The sequence below is a fragment of the Grammomys surdaster genome, unplaced genomic scaffold (assembly GCF_004785775.1).
Source record: "Grammomys surdaster isolate TR1022 unplaced genomic scaffold, NIH_TR_1.0 241, whole genome shotgun sequence".
NCBI classification, from domain to species: domain Eukaryota; kingdom Metazoa; phylum Chordata; class Mammalia; order Rodentia; family Muridae; genus Grammomys; species Grammomys surdaster.
The window spans coordinates 4,870,782-4,888,607 of NW_021604686.1; the positions used below are offsets into that span (position 1 = coordinate 4,870,782).

At 46.1% G+C, this 17,826-nt stretch overlaps 1 protein-coding gene across 1 annotated transcript in view; it reads right to left on the minus strand.

The window, feature by feature from the left end:
* Thsd4 (thrombospondin type 1 domain containing 4) overlaps positions 1–14,711 on the minus strand; it is a 533,316-nt gene extending 518,605 nt beyond the window's left edge. Inside the window, exons 1-2 of the mRNA XM_028774578.1 lie at positions 14,652–14,711; positions 522–591 (exon numbers count right to left, since the gene is read on the minus strand). Of these exons, the coding sequence (XP_028630411.1) occupies positions 522–591; positions 14,652–14,680 (99 nt within the window). The 5' untranslated portion in view covers positions 14,681–14,711. The remainder of the gene's footprint in view (positions 1–521; positions 592–14,651) is intronic.
* Positions 14,712–17,826: the final 3,115 nt, after the last annotated feature.

A 17,826-nucleotide genomic window follows, 5' to 3' on the forward strand; every position in this document is an offset into this window, starting at 1 on the left:
CCTTCCTTCCTTCCTTCCTTCCTTCCTTCCTTCCTTCCTTCCTTCCTTCCTCCTTCCCTCCCAGATCCCTCCTAACAGCAGAAACTGGGTGTTTTCATCAGGAATCACAGCTCCATATGGAAAGGGGGTGGGTTCTCTCAAGGCACTCCAGCTTTTCCAATCTTCCCCTCCCTGTGGCCTTGAAGACATATTTGTACAGGCACCAGCTCTGGCAAGCACTCTCCACTCCTAAACGGGGGCTCTGCTTGCAAGCCCTTGCAATGCCTTCCCACTCAACTCTAGGGACACAGACTATAAAGCCTGCTCTGCTCTCCGATCAGAGACTGGCTCGGAGCACTGGCTTCTTATCCAGGAGCCTGGAAAAGATGCAAAGACTGCTGAACATTCTAGAAAGAGTGCTTCTACTCAGAAGCAGCTGGGACTCACCTCCAGGCATAAGGAAGCTGAGGGAAGTGGCCACGGTGACCTCATCCCCTCTGGCAGAGAAGCACATTGGCTCTGAGTGGCCACGACTTACTTACCTTTCTGTGTTCAGTGGAGGGCTGCGGGCACACAAGCTGAGAACCAAGCAGCAGGAGGGCACCCAGGGCACTAGGAAAGAAAAAGAGCAACAGGCAGGGACGTGAGCATGGTCCTGGCAGTACCTGGAGGAAGCTGACATCACCAGCTCACTGCCGGGAGGGAGAGGTCAGTCCACCCTGAGTCCTGAGATAAACTCAGAGAAAATACAAAAGGAAAAGGAAATAGCCCCACACCAAGGAAGGCCATGGCATGGGGGTGGTGTGGGGGTCAAAGCCCTGACCTATACCTCTCTACAGTGCTTGTAGGTCTGAGATCATTTCTCACAGCCTTGGTCATTCCCCTCTGTGAAATGAGACTAGCAACAGAAGTTGGCTCAGAGATGTGGAGAGGGCTGAGAAAGATGGCCACCATCCCTCACACAGACCATAGCACAAGCCAGGGTGTTCGGGCTAGCAGGGTAATGAGGTCAGCATGAAGAAATGGCCTCTAGTGCTGGCCCAGGCTTGCTTCAGCATCTGTAGCCCTTTGGTACCTCACATGCTCTTCGTGGGTGGGATTAGCTACCTTAAGCCCTACTGTCACCAATCCTCATTAGAACTTGTCATCAAGCAAAGGGAAGATACCTTTTTTGGGGGGTGGGGGGGGAATCTGGCCCAGAGGCAATAAAAAGCAGCATGATATATCCAGGCATGGGTCCTAATGCTGTCAGTTCTACCTGGGTGATCCTGGGCAAGCTAGCATCTCTGAGCAATATATTCCCACCTTCTGGGAAGATCATGGAATGTGAAAATGTTTAGGTAGGAAGCCAGAGGAGATATGGGTGGGACCAGGGCTGGAGAGATAGCTTGGTCAAATGGCTTTACAGTGCTTACCAACAAGCACAAGGAGTTAAATTTACTCCCCCACCACACACACACACACACACACACACCTCGAACCCACATTTTAACAAAAAGCCAGGTGCAGTGGTGAGTATGTGTAATCCCAATGTTGGAGAAGTAGAGACAGGAAGAGTCCTGGGGCTCTCTGGCTGGCCAACCTAACATGGCTACCCAGTGAGTCCCAAAGCCAGAGAACAATCTTATCTGAAACACAGGGGGTACAGTGCCTGAGAATAGCATCTGGCCTTCACCTGTGCATACATGTGTGCTTGCATACACACACACACAAACACATACACACACACGAGAAATTAAGTGCCCAGAGTCAGGGCTTCTAATCAACAATGCCATTCTTTTAAGCAGTCTTGGATCACTGCATCTTTTGAATATTTTTAGAGCTTAACCCTAAAGACATTTAAACTAAATTGTGCATCAATTCCCAACCTTGTTGAGGCCCCCCAACACTGAGGGGTACAAAACACTGCCCCATCCAAATAAGCCACTGTGTGGGACTAGGAATGAGGAGAACACACACTAGGAGTGAGAGGCAGCCAAGGCTACTGAGTTAGAAGACTGTTCCACTCCTGCAAGCCGCCAGCGTGCCACCAGGCCAGCCATATTATATGAGCACGTAATATTACATTCAAGGCACAAGTACGAGGAGTTGATCCTCTAGCTAGACCACTGCAACCCAGGAGGATTTTCCATTGTGGCCACATGCTCTACCTGCACTCTCCAACGGACAGTCACATCAGTGGTTCTCAACGTGTGGGTCACAACCCCTTTGATTCAGGGCTCAAATTAAGACCATCAGAAAACAGGTATTTACATTACAATTTGGTCGGTCAGTCTGTCTGTCTCTCTGTCTATCTGTCTGTCTCTCTATCTGTCTGTCTCTCTGACTGTCTGTCTCTCTGACTGTCTGTCTCTCTGACTCTCTCTCTCTCTCTCTCTCTCTCTCTCTCTCTCTCTCTCTCTCTCTCTTCCTAATGTCTGGCTAGGGGCATCTATATCTAGATTTGTTCCCCACCCTCTGCACCAGGAGGAAGCTTCTCGGATGATGCTGAACAACGCACTGATTTATGACTATAGAGGAATGCCACTGGGAGTCATTTTGTTACTATGAGTCTCTTCTTTTCTCTTCTCTTCTCTTCTTTTCTTTTAAACCAATAGCATTTGGTTTTACCCTAGATCCTTGAGCTTGAGCTATCTAGTCTCAGGTTCATGGTCACCCAGGCAGAGCCAGGTATGGGTTTCTATCTTGTGAAATCAGTTAAAGCAGATATCGGTTGGTCACTTCCATAAGCCTTGTACCACCGCTGCCCTGGCATATGTTGCTGGCAGGACACCATTGTAGAGCAAAGCATTTGTGGGTGGGTTAGTGTTTATATTTCCCTTATGTTTTCACGTGCCAAAGCATGCAGAGTACCTTCCTGTACCAAAGATGCTAGGACATAGGGGTGATGGCTCTATTTAGGGACCAGCTTGACTTCTCCAGTTCAATGAGTTGTTAGGAGTTGTCTTCAGCAATGGAGCCTTGATGTCAGTTTATAGAGAGCAATCTGTAGTCCTGGCAACACCCTGGTTTGTTTGGAGGGTCTCATGAAACAACCTCTTTCACCAACAATTCAATTAGATTTAACTCAATTCCAGTCCTGGAAGCTTTGTTTGGTGAGAAAAGATAGCCAGTTGGAACTCCTCACCCTCATTATTTGGTGATTTCATTTAGATCGTCCTCGTGTATGTGTGTGTCTGTGTCTGTGTGTGTGTGTGTGTCTGTGTCTGTGTCTGTGTCTGTGTCTGTAGTTTCTACTACACTAGGTTTCCATGCTACCCTTCAAATGCCCCTTAATTTTAACTGTTTCTCCCTCAATCGCCTCTTCCCTCCCACTCCACTCAATCTTCCCACTCCAGCCTCCCCATCCACTCATAATTACCTGTTCTACTTCACTTCCCTAAGAAGATCTACATATGCCGGGCGGTGGTGGCTCATGCCTTTAATCCCAGCACTTGGAAGGCAGAGGCAGACGGATTTCTGAGTTCAAGGCCAGCCTGGTCTACAGAGTGAGTTCCAGGACAGCCAGGGCTACACAGAGAAACCCTGTCTCAAAAAAAAAAAAAAAAAAGATCTATCTACATACCTGTTCCCTCTAGGCCCTTACAGTATACCTACCTCTGTGATTCTATGAGCTGCAGCTTGGTTATCATTGACTACACAGCTAATTCCCAAAGATGAGTGAATACATAGCAAACGTGTCTTTCTGATGTGGGATATCTCACTCCGGGTGGTGTTTTTCTACTTCCATCCATTTGCCTACGAATTCCTGGTGTCATTCTTTTTTAATGGCTGAGTAATGCTCCATTGTGTAAATGTACCGCATTTTCTTTATCCACTCTTCTTCTGTTGAGGGACATGTAAGTTGTTTCTAGTTTCTGTCTGTTCTAAATAGAGCAACAGTGAACATGGTTGATTGAGCAAGTGTCTCTGGGGTAGGAGGAAGTGTCCTTTGGGTATGTGCTCAAGAGTGCTATAGCTGGATCTTGAAGCAGATGGATTCTCAGCTTCCAAAGGAAATGCCACACTTATTTCCAAAGTGGCTATAGGAGTTCATACTTCCACTATCAATGGATTGGTGTTCCTTTTACTCCACACATCCTGGCCAGCATGAGCTGTCAGGGTTTGGGGAGTTTGGTGTTTTGTTTTATTCTGTTTTTGTTTTGTATTTTTGTTTTGTTTAGTTGTTGATGATGATCTTAGCCATTCTGACAGGTGTAAGATGAAATCTCAAGTAGTTTTGATTTGCAGTTCCCTGACGGCTAAGGATATCAAACATGTCTTTAATTATTTCTCAGTTACTTCTCATGAAAATTCTGTTTAGATCTGTACCCCATTACTTAATTGGGTTATTTGTTTTCTTGATATCTAGTTTCTTTATATATTTTAGATATTAGCCTTCCATTGGATGTATACATGGTAAATAAATAAATAAGTAAATGAGAGAGAGAGAGAGAGAGAGAGAGAGAGAGAGAGAGAGCGCTTTTCCATTCTGTAGGCTGAGTGGCATGGATTTGTAATTCCAGTACTAAGAAGGGAGAGACAGGGGTCCTGAGGACTTTCTGGGTAGCCAGGCTAGCTGAAATGGCCATCTTCAACTCAGTGTGAATACCTATCTCAAACAAGGCAATGACATCTTTATATACATATGCATGTATATAAACACATACACACACACATATTATATGTATACACGCGCACACACACACACACACACAGCAAGCTTTTCTGGTCCAAAAAAGCCATCCAACATGTGCTCCAGAGCAGGGAGAAACATTTGTTGGGGAAAGATGGTACTTTCTACTTCTATCCCCACTAGACTCAGTTTATCCCAAAAATAAAAAAAAAAAAAAAACAAATAAGTAAACCACATACATCTGAGCTTGGGAGCATAGGTCATACATAGCTTGCATGACCTTGGTTGATCACATTCTTTCTCAGGCCTCAGTTTCCCAAGTCTATAAAATGGGGATAATACAGCCTGTCCAGTACACCTCAAGGGAGCTACTGTTTAGGAACATACACTTTGAACCTGTGCCAGCAAATCGGCATAATTCCTAACCCAGCCTGGCACTGTTTACTCTTTTCAAAGGAAACCAGATTGGTGTGGCTTCATTATGAAGACAAACACCAGCTCCATAAATGTGCCATACCCCAGTCCCCGGAGCCCCTGGCTCACACAGTAGCCACATATGTGTAGTGCCAACAGGAGCAGCTCTACATAACCACTGGTTCCAGGCCGCACCAGAGCATTCACAGGGACAAGCAGAAGCTTCATACTAGAAAGTATCACAGGGCTGGGGAGATATCACAGAGAAGAGAGTGCTTATCACTCAAGCTCGGGACCTGAGTTCAGGTCCTAGTGTCTGAGTGAAAGGGATAGGTAAGCTTGTTCTCCCCTAGAATACCAGAGCACTGAGGAAGCAGACAAACAGGCTTCTGGGACTTAGTGGCCAGCCAGTGTAGCTTACTCAGTGAGCCCCAAGCCAGTGAGAAACACACACAGAGATACACAGACACAGACACACAGACATACACACACACAACCCACGTACACAGACATGCACCTCCACCCACATACACACACCTCCACAAATATAATACACGTTGACATACATGCATATACCTCTACACACATGCATAAACCGTGCACACAAACACATGCACAGACTGTAGCATGAAATCAGAGAGGGGGCATTGATTTTTGTCTCTGTCTTATCCCCAGTACCTAGCAGGATGCCTACCACACAGAAAGTGCTTGAAACATTGAATCAGTGACTAATGTGGTGAATTAATGAAGAGTGCACTGAATTAATGAATGAGGCCTTGAATTATCGAATGGTGCCTCCCATCCAGATAAGCCCTGAAACTGTAGACAGATGAAACTCATGGGAATGAACGGATTTTATAATATCCAAAATAACTTCCAACGCTTCCAAATGTCCTTTTATAAATGCTCCTTTAATAAAAGGCAGGTTTTCAATTTTTTTTCTATATGACACTCACCCCAAATCTCACCAGATTTCCAAGTGACATGTTTGCTGATGTGTCTCATTTCAAAGATACAACATGAGTTATATTTAGATGCTCCAGTGACTCTTTCCTTCCCTAGCTGGGCCCTGGTGAAGCTCAAACACATAGGAATCCCCAACGAAATCACTGTGGGATAAAAATCTTAGCTATTAAATGGGCTGTGCTCTGAATGGAATAAAATAAATTCCCCCAGAGGGGAAATTATTCTTTGGGCTGCAATAACAGCAGTCGGAGCAATATATAACCCCAGGGGCCAGAGGAAGCCCTGCCAAAGGCTGGAGGCGTCCCACCCCTGCTCAGCAGAGGCTGTCTTGGGCTACCCAACCCTGCTCACACATACCTCACTAAGTGATAGTCTGTCTCTGTGCCCACACTTCTTCCAAACACAGGACAACCCAGCACAAACCCCTGCTCCTCCTGACCCCCGTTCCAGATGACTGCTGGGGAACGGGGGCTCACGCGTGTGTCTGTGTGAGGCTCCTGGGTTATTTCACTTGGATAGTTTGCTTTGGCAAAGGGCTCTCAGCTTGCAACGTTCTGACAGATTGAAGGCTACCAGGACCTTTGGCAAATAAGTCACGAGCTCCCCTCAATATGGAAGTGAGGAGCCACATAATTCCTAAGACTTTCTGATCCACCTTACGGTCAAAAGTACCCAATATTTCACAGAGAGAGAGAGTGAGTGTGAGAGCGGGGGGGGGGGAGGGAGGGAGAGAGGGTAGAAAGAGAAAGAGAGAGGCAGGCCATTTGTCCACTGCTGGCATAGGTTTCAAACACTCTATGAAAAAGTAATGCTTAGTGGAACGGTACAAGATTTACATCACGGAACTTGGGCTCTAAGGCTTCTGTATTTGCCTTGGCCAACTCTGATCCCCTCACCCCACACCCAACCATCCAACTCCAACATGGGCTGTGTCTTGACACTGCCTGGTCCACAGCCCCTCAGTGGGCTCAACACCGTTTGAGCATCTCAAACACGAAAACCAGGGAAAACGTCTAGGAAATCCCCCCTCATTTCTTTTCTCCTTCTGTTAATTCAACCCAAGAGATCCATTGGGAATGACCTAGAATTGAATCAACCTGTACCAAAATGTCAGCAATGACATGCAATCCCCAGCTAGGGTGGCCACACCCTTGGCCCAGGAACTGCCAGACACTGGAACTGCCTGGAGACAACAGTATTATCTCTACAAACTAATCACTTGTCATTTTAGTACATCCATTTTGTTTGTCAAGGCCATCCTTTCCTACATAAGAAGTTCTAGCCCATCTTGAGTTACATAAGACCCTGTCAGAAAAAAAAAAAAGACAATAAGGAATGACGGAGAAGAGGAGGAGGAAGGGGAGGAAGATAAGGAGAAAGAGGACGAAGAAGAGGAAATGACGGCAGCAGGGGTAAGCAGTCATGTGAATTCCAGGAAAGTGTAGTCTATATATTTTCCTGACTCTCTCATGCAGAGTGCTTTGTCCCTAAGGAACTTACCTTTGTTATCCAGCATCACCATGTGAGTGTCATTTAAAGTGCTGGTCTTTGGTGCCCACAAAGTCTCTAGAGCATAATAGGCTGCTGGCAAGTGACAGAGGCTCAGACTTGTCCCTACTCTTTCCATCTCTCAGTTGAGAGACCATCCACTGTACAATTGTATCCTCTTAACTCATCCCCCAGCAGGTGCCCCTGGCCTGGGTAATCTAAGGATGACACTGTATTTACAATCCTCCTGCCTCCACTATCTGACAATAGAGGGGCAGGAAGAACAGGGAAAAGCACTCAAGCTGCCGCCAGAACAAATCCAGCAGACTGGGGAAAGGCCTGCGTGGTCTGTGAGAGGTGAAACATTTCCATTTTACGGCATGGACTTAGACACCTTTCTAACTGCATGTGGGTTTTATTGTGTATTTACAAGTCCTCGGTGCTTGCAGCCTTTCTAGAGTTCTCTGGAAATGCAAGGTACAGCTCAAGACTCGGAGCCCTTTGGTGAGTTCCTCTCTGTCTCTCCAACTTATCCTGTCTCTCTGAAGCCAGCAGAAAGATCAGCTCAAAGCAATTGAGGGAAGAAAAGAGTGGGGAGCAGAATGAAGAGGCGGAAGGGGGAAAAAAAGAGGAAAAGAGGAAATACTAGTGAAACGAAAAACAAGCCCTGGGTCCATCCCCAGCACCATATAAGCTAGGTACAGCACAATGGTTTAGTTCTCTGTTACCTGCACTCAGGTGGTGTAGGCAGGAGGATCATATAAGCACAGGGTCATCCTCAGCTACACAGTGCATGTGAGGTCAGCCTGGGCTACATGACACTGTGTTCAAAGAAGAAGATAACAAGAGAAGGAAGAGACAGAAGAGGGAGGAGAGGGACAGAAGACAAAGAAGGGAGAGGAAAGGGAGGGATATGAAGAAGAGAAAGAAAGATAAAGGGGAGAGAAAGGAAAAAGAAGAAGCAATAAATCAAAGTGAGGCTGTGTGATACAGCACTCTTCATCAGGTTTTTTTTTTTTTAAGGCATCCCATAATTCACCGTGGGAGAGACAGTAAAGCTGGTAAAAGGAAAACAAGGGAAAAGAAGAGTCCCACAGATTAGAGCAATTGGCTCTAAGTCCTGAGGAGGGAGGCAAAGCCTTTACCTGAGGAGGCAAAGAAAGGCTGGCAGCCCAGCGATCACACCTTGACACCATTCAACTCCATCTCAGTACAGAATGTTCTAGCAAATCCTACAATCAAGCACTGAGTGATGAGGACAGGGTCCAGGTACAGGGCTGTGCCAGGCATAAGGCAAAATCAACCCTGTCTGGACTCTTGCCGTCATTTTATAGGTAGGCCTTGCCAGGGCTCTCCTCCAGAAATTCATTTTATTTCCTCTGGCCTCTACGTCTGCCGTTCAGATGGCTCCCACCAGAAACCCACAGATGAGATTCCAGTAGGTTCTTCCTGGACATACCTCCACACTTCCCCCCTCGAGGTAGGAGCACTCACACACCCTGTGCCCCCAAACCTGTTTACACTGATAACACAGTTCTGCGAATGCACAGAATACCCGAATGGCTCACGGAACCATGAATCAGAGCACAGCCAGGAGTATTTGATAGTTGTCTCTACAGAAGTGAGCCTGATGCTGTGGAAAGACTCAGTAAAGGCAAGCAGCCAAGAGGGAGGGAGTGGCTGGCAAATTAGGTGTGGATGGGACAACTGTGGATGACTAGGGGCAGAAAAGAAAACCTGTAAAGCCTAGAGTAACTCCGTCCTCAGAGCACTTAGCAATGTCTTTTAAACTCTCACACACCACTTTAAAGTGAGAACCTCAGATGATGCTTATGGGTGTGGTTTGTGCAAGAAAGACAATCAGGGCTTCGTGGGCAAAGAAGCGCTCTGGGCCCCACATCAAAAAAGTCTGTGCACTGTGCTCAGATATACATGTGTTTTAAGTTTAAAGTAAACTGTTGAAGGTGTGTTCCTTCTTATGGTTTCCCTGCTGTAACCTAATTAGGTCACTCATCATCCTGGTCAGAAATATAAACCTTTGTCCTAATTTCTTTCATGTAAAAGGTCATCAGTCCTTTCCGGGCTCAATGGGTCACTTGCAGTGGGTTATCCTTCACATCGCTGGCTGGCCGGCCGGTCACTCCGTCCATATTCTGATGTATTTACTGTCCCCTGAGTAGTGGTGTAGGTGACAGCTAATGCAAATCGTGGTCTGACTTTTGGTTTGTTTTGCTTGTTTGGGGTTGTTTTAAGACAGGGTCTCATTATATAGCTTCAACTGTCCATCCTTCTGCCTCTACTTCCCAAGTGCTGGAGTTATAGGCAGGGTCTTCCATGCCTGTCTGGCCTGCCTCAGAAACACTGGGAAGTTAAATACTTGACTCAGTGCCTCCTCTTCCTTTTCCTTCACTTCCTCTTTCTCCTTTGTTTCCTCCGCTTCCCTCCTTTTCTTTTTTACTTCCTGATCTATAGCAAAAGGAACAGTGATTGACCTCTGACCTTTCCAACTGCCATATAGTTCTTCACCCTGGGGGAGACCGCAGCGGTCACTGACTGACTGCACTGCAGATCAACAGCCCTATCTTGGGCACTCTCACACGCAGGCAAACAGTTCTCCGAGCCCACCTCCCCTCACATCCGTCCTCGGGATCCTTTTCCCCGTCCCATTCTTGTTTCCTCAATCCCGTTCGGTCATATTTCTAAGTGGAATGGCTGACAGGCATTAAAGTACTAATACTTTACTGGGGTGTATATCAAGGAAAAGAGAAACTAATGTTTTCAAAGACTAAAACCAGACACTTGACCTAAGGCCATGGACTGTAAAATCCTTAAAATGATCCAGACCTCTCCTCCGTAAGACCTATAAAATCCAGCATCCAGCTGTAATGGCCCTAATTACATCTGCATTTCTTCAAAAACTACCGTTCAAAATAAAAACGGCCAAATCAGTTCTATTTCCTGCCAACGTAACTACCTCCTTGGCATTCCGTAGTTTTGTTTCCTCCTTTGTTTTCATTGGAAACATGAAGTTTGTCAGCTCTGCTAAGGGGCTCTGAGAAGTGGATGAAGAGCACCTGCCACTCCGATGTGGCGGTGCCTACAAAAAAGGCAGGGCTAGCCAGATGGCTCAGTGGGCAAAGCACTTGCTATGTAAGCGTGAGGACCTGAGTTCAGATCCCCAGAGCCCATGTAGAAGCCCAAGGGCTGGGGACATGGCAGCAGACATCTGCAATCCTAGTACTGGTGAGGTGGAGACGGGTGGGTCCCTCAGACTCGCCTGGCCAGTCAGTCTAGGGAATCGGTGAGCTCCAGGCTCGGAGAGATACCGTGTCTCTAAATGGAGGACTGGAAGACTAGAAGAGTTGAATGGGACCTCTGGTTCTTGCATGCATTCACCACACATACATGTACATCTGAATGCATAGGTGCATACAAACATGTGCTCGTGGACAAGCATACCCACATAGACCACACAGCACAAGCGAATGCGTTTGTGAACACAGGGCGTGTGATTTGAAGTCGTAAGAAATACAGACACTTCTGTGTCATTTAGCACATTCTCTGTCTTGAAATAGATGGAGACAAATTTCACTTAATCTGGTTTCCTCCAGTCTTTTGATCCAGAGGGATTTTACTCATCTTGAAGCTTTTACCTGCATCTAAGATTATCCAGGACTTAAGAACCTGCCAACCAGCTCATCCAGGGTTAAAATCTTCACATATCTCCCAATACTGGCTTTGACTAGGATTCTTTTCATTACTATAGGCTCTGAGGGGAGCAGGGGTCTATGTTAATTCCCGGGGTTTCACCGTCATGGATGAAGTTGACTTTCTGTTGTTCTGTGGCTTGGCAAAGACTGAGGAGGATTTTAAAACTAAATCTCTGCCTGTCGGAATTGTGAATCCCCCTGATTTTTTTTTTCCTCTCGGATTCTGTGCAGCACGTGTTTAACTGCAACCTGCTTTCTCTCTCGGCAGAAAAATCCTTTGACAATGCCCATTCATCTTCAGGTATCGTGTTGCCTTGATAAATATGGAAACGTGCCTGTTCCTCTCCCATCAGCTCTGTCAGAGGCTTCTCACTCTTCCTTGGAACCCCCAAACCCAACACGTGGAAAAGCATTGCGACAAAAAGTGCTGTAGCGGGGGTTTTGTTTGTTTTATTTGTAAAATATAAAATAGATTGACATGGTCCTGGAGAAAAACATGCACACAATGGTTGGGCCAGTGAGATGGCTTGGTGGGGACATATGTAATGCCCAGCAGGATGATGTCACTCGGTGGAAGCAGAGAACTGATGCTCGGTTGTCCTCTGACCTCCCCATCGAGCTCTCTGTCTCTGTCTCTGTGTATCTCTGTCTCTGTCTCTCTCCACACACGCACACACACATATATAGACACACACAGACACACACACACTTGTAAAGATAAACAGTGGGTAATGCATGTCTGACTTATGACGCAGGGGTTTGATGGAAATCTCCAGTTTTAAACTCCTGCAGAACTTCCTCCCCACCCACAACAGTGGCATCTTCGTTCTCCCATCCTGACAGCGGAACCCTTGATAAAGCATCTACCAAGCAGACCTGTCACAGCACTCTTTGCCACAGCACCCAATGCAGGGCCTGCCAAGATTCCACAGCCCCACCAGCCATGTAGCAAGGCCACATGCAGTTGCCAGTTGCTCCACCAGGCTAAGGTCGGAGGTGTAGGCAATTTCTTAGAATTCTCCCTCACACAGGGCCGACTACCACCACAGCCCAGCAATGCAGAAGGGGCATCCACTCAGAGTCCAGGATGTAAAGAAAAACAGAGCAAATGGGACTTTCCCCTTAAAATGCTCTGCCTATGTGGCCTGGGTGGTCATGTGTTTGGGGGAGCTTTTTTGACAAAAGTGCACTTACAGCTGCTAGTTGGATAGGGACCCCCCCTCTTATCCTCCACCTGCTCTCTCCATCCTTCCAAGATCTGGCTGTAACTTGTACTTCTTTATTACCTAGTACCATGTGACCCACTGAAGAAGCTGCCTCGTGACCCGACTGACCAGCCTTCATTTCTCATGTGCGATTCTTCAGCAATACTTTGGGACTTCCCGTCAGTCTGACACATACTGTATGTTCAGAGATAGCATAGGATTTGAGGATGATAACTCAGCTGATAGAATGTTCACCTAGTACACATCAAGTCAAGGGTTCAACCCCCTGGCACCCAACCTTCATGGTGGTACACACATATAATTCCAGCACTTGGGAGGTAGAATTAGGAAAACCAGGAGTTCAAAGGTCATCTTTGGTTTCACAACGAGTTTAAGGCCAACCTAGGATATACAAGATCCTGTTGCAAATCAAATTTCATTTTTAAGTGGTAAGCTCTAAGGTTGTCAAGTGTTAACTTTGGCTGTTCTGTTGATACTGGATATGATGCAGGTTGAGAATGAAACTTTTCGGCCCTCTCTTGCTGGCATGTGACATACCTGTGACGCCGTCATCGACGATAAGTTCTGTAGCTCCTGTGGGATTTTGGATTTCTAGGCCGCACGTGATTTACTTGTTCATGTAAAATTTTACAAGCAACAACGCACGAAAGCACACGCATACACTACACTCAATTAAATACTGGGACTGGGCCCGGAAGCATCTGTTTAGCAAATGCTGCAGCCTAGCTGGGTGATCGCATGTACTGACATCATAGCACGCGATAGACCATTTGCATGGTTAGCACGAGTTGCCGGCATCTGAAGCTAATGCATGGTTAGAGAGAAAGCAAGGCTAAGACACCCTGAGGGTGTGGCTTTGGGGCAGTACACTCTTCCTTCCTTCCCTCTATCCAGATTGGTAAAGAGCATCTCAAGACTTCCGAGTGACCTCATCACAGAACTATCAACCGCAAGACCTTACTTGGGACGTTCAGGATGCTCATAAGACAATGCAGCTACAGCAAACACCGAATCAACTCAGTGCGAGGAAGATGTGTGAGAATCATCTGGAAATCCTGACTTCAAACACTGTTTTTTTATAACTACAGATTCATTGATCTGACAATGTGTAAATGTTACAGATCTGTACCTAGAGAGTTCATTTTTAGCAATAAAATGCTGTTGTCTATTTTATATATTGAGATTTCACTAAGATTTTGATGAAATAAATTTTAAATTATTATTATTTGTGTGAGGGTGGGGTGTGTGTGTGTGTGTGTGTGTGTGTGTGTTGTGGAGTTCAGAGCATAAATTTCAGGTATCAGTTCTCTGACCAACCTTACATCAACAGGTTTACAAGGCAAATGTTTTTACCTACTGAGCCATCTCGCTGACTCTGATTAAATAATTTTTAAAATACCATCAGTTGATTAGGCCAGGCTGCCCCTGAACTAGTCATACAGTCAGTTTCTGACTCTCCTGCCACTATTTCCTGGGTGCTGGGATTATCAGCACTTGCAATGAAGCCCAGATGATTCGACGTTGAGAGTCCAAGCCCTCTACATATTGAGCAGTTGAGCTACAGCCCCAGTTCCCTGTCAGCTTTTTGTCATAAGTCTGAAAACAGTTCCAATGACCCGGATTACATTTCCAATGGCTGGAGCCCTTATTCTGAGTCCACAGATACCGCAAGTTTATACCCATAGTTTAATATCTTTACAAACTGAATTTTCTCAAGTACAAAATGAAAATGCAGTACTTACTCTCAGCTCACCATATATACGCACTTAACATAAGAAACAGGTTTTTAAGTTAAAGTGGAAAGACATGGAAGTTTTGAGCAGAAGGAACCAGGATATTAATGATACAGATAGGTTATAACCAAGGTAACCTGTAGTCATAGGGACCACGGTACTTTTCAAGTTCCTTAGGTAATTCTATCACATAAGATATGTAACATAGAAGGACACAGAGTATATAATTGTATTACACAAGATATGTAATACACATACAATATATAAACAGGAAAGACATTCTGAACTGCAGACAACCGCACACCTGGACTATTGTAACAAACACTAGTGATACACACAGCCAAAAGGCCAGTTACTTCAAGGAACCAGATAGTAAAACACGAATAGCAAACTCCATTTTGAGCCCAGGGGATCAGCTTGTTTGCTACGGTATAGACTGAACTCAGGCCATGCTAGGCAAGTACACACCACAGAGCTGCACCCCATGACTGTTTTTGTTTTTAAGAGGTTTCCTGCTCACCTGAGACAGCCTGTGAGACGGGAAACCATGATGCTGCAGGTCCAGGCTAAGACGTGGGCGGGTTCCTCAGAGGTGTCCCCAGTTCTCTACAGGTTCAAGTGCTGCCCAACTCCTATAGAAATGAACATGGTTAATTTTTAGTATCACTTGCTGAGAAAAAAATCTAGAGCCCAATCAGATGAAGAAACTAGAAATTAATAAATAAGGGAGAGCATAAGGATGGCTCAGCAGGTAAAGACACCGGCCACCAAACATGACAGTCTGACTTTGATCCCCAGGTCCCACATGGTGGAATGAGAAAATGAACGCCCACAAGTTGTCTTCTGATGTCACCACGTATGTCTTGGCAAACACCTGCACAAATGCACATGTGCACACACCCAAATAGAAGCTCTTAAAAGAAAAAAAAATGCTACTTCCAAGTTATGGTGACTAGGATGTCCCAGCTAGAAGGTGATGCTGAATGAACAGGAGGGGACAGCCTTCCGGGACCCTGTATAGTCCCTGACAGTGACAACTAAAATTCATTGGCAATTTGAGGCTATTTGGAATCTCCTAGAAGACACGCCTCTTGACTGTGCCGGTGGAATCACTTCCAGAGAGGTTTAACTGAGAAAGGAGGAGCCATCCGGAATGTGGGTGGCACCACGCAGGAGCTGAGATCCTGGACTGAGCACAAAAGGAGACAGAGAGAGGCACATGACCATCAGCACTCATCTTTGCCTGGGTCCTGGTTGGGAGCACCATGTGTGGTGATGTGAATAGGTATGGCCTTATAGACTTATGTGGTGCTATTGAGGAGGTGTGGCCTTGTTGGAGTGGGTGTGGCCTTGTTGGAGTAGGTGTGGCCTTGTTGGAGTGGGCGTGGTCTTGTTGGAGTGGGTGTGGCCTTGTTGGAGGAAGTATGTCGCTCTGGGGACTTTGAGGTCTCATATGTTCAACCTAGGCCTAGTATCTTTTTTGCTTCTGCTGCCTTCAGTTCAAGACGTAGAACTCTCAGCTCCTTCTCCAGCACCATGTCTCCCTATATTTTCCCTGCTATGAGGATAATGGACTAAAACCTCAGACACTGTTAACCAGCCCCAACGAAATGTTTTCCTTTATAAGAGTTGCTGTGATCACGGTGTCTCTTCACAGCAATAGAAACCACAAATAAGACACCATGTGACCAAGAACCCCTTGCTCTCACGATCATGCCCTCCCTACCATGATAAACTGCATCTACTGAAACCATGACAATAGACCTCTCTTCCCTTAAGTTGCTTCTACACTTGGTCACAACTGCCCTGGAAATCCAGTGGCCTCTGTCTGGCAACCTGACCAAAGAAAGCCACTTGGCATGTCTGAATATTGTTTCCTCACCCGTATAGTATGGTAAGAGTACCGCCTAACAATTCAAAGCATGGCATTACTGACACGGGCTGTGGCACAGATGAGCCTCGAGAAGAGTACTCCAAATGAGAGAACACGCAGTACATGACCCCATTTATAAGTTGTATTCAGAACAGAAAAGTACACAGAGACAGAGAGTGGATGAGGAGCCGCCAAGAGGAGCCAAGGAGAGGAGGAGACAGGAGAGGAGGAGGGAGGAGAGGAGGAGGGAGGAGCTAGTGGGAAAGTACACCATTTGTTCCTGGGGTATACTAAAACGAATATAGTAATTAGCCAACACTGTGAGTACACTAAAAACCACTAAATTGCTGATGAAATGCATTATATGTCAATAAAACTGCTTAAAAATATTGCCTAGGGTTGAGAATATAGCCCAGAGCTAGCATTCTTGTTTACCATGCATAGAGCCCTGGATTCAACGCCCAGCACAGAAATCAACAAACAAAAACTGCCTAAGACAGTGAGTGTGGATTGCTGTCTCTATGCAGGTGAGGGCAGGTGCAAGATAAGTCGAGAGCCTGTGACTGGGCAGTGGAAAAGGACTGAGAGTTTTAGAGACGAGGACAAAGAGACAGAGAAACAGAGGAGGGGGACAAAGAGGACAAGACAAGATGGAACCTATAGGAGAGGAAGAAGAGCCAGAACCACACAGTCCTGGGAGCCACGAGTACTGGGGATTTCTTAGACAGATGGTTAAATAATAAGTAGGGTGTGTTTGCCCATCTAGGTGTGTGGCTTGTGTTTATAACAATTGAGTTTGAGTTCTTTGTGTGGACCTTTTGTGGGTTGAGAATTTACTGATATAAATCTGACTGATAAATTACAAGCCTCTAGAGCTTTGATTTTACCGGGTTATGGGGATTTGTGACAGCTAATCACAAGGGACGGGGCGGGGGAGGCAGTGGCTGGGAATGTGAGCAGGATCTGCAGAAAGAGAACAGCAGTTTGGGCGGCCGCCGCCTGGAGACCATGGAGACCCCGGTGGCTGGGAAACCGCCATACGAGAAATTAGCCAGCGCTAGCATGGGCGCCTTTTTTTAAATATATCTCACGAAACAGGTGAGGGCTACAGATGTGGCTCATCTGGTAGAACAATTGGCTAACATGCACAAAGCCCTGGGCTCCACCCCATCACCATGTTAAGCAGGGCTAACATGCCTATAATCTTAGCACTCGGGAGGTAGAGACAGGTAGGGTTCAAGATTGTCCTCAGCAACTTGATAAGCTTGAAATGATCTTGGCATACACGAGACAGAAACAAGGGCTATCACAGGTCGTCATGGAGATTAAATGAGGAGACGTGTGACATATGCCTGGCCAGTGGCTGGTGCAGAGAGAGACACTGACTGGCTAAAAGGTGACTCTGGTGATGCTCAGGTAAGAAGCCAAGTGACACTAAAGTATGTCATCACCATAAAAATTACGTAGGTAGAACCCCTCACCTACAAACGCCACTTTATTCCAGGGTCCTTACAAGATAGAATTTCTAAATACTAGCAATCAAGCCAGCAGTCTGGAAGCAAAGTATAAACAGCATCAGAAAGGCCAGGTTGGGAGCCTTGGATGGAACGGAATGGAACATGAGGGAAGAGAGGATGGCCAACCCTTGCTCTTCCCACTGCTCCTTACAGGAAAGTCAGATGCACGAAGCAAGAATATAAGGTGTGAGGGACCCTCTCTCACACAAAGGCGGAGTTTCCAAACACTGTTGCTCTCCACGTTCTTCCCAGGATTTCAGGGGTGAAGAGAGAGATGATAAAGATTTAGAAAAATAAAGAACATG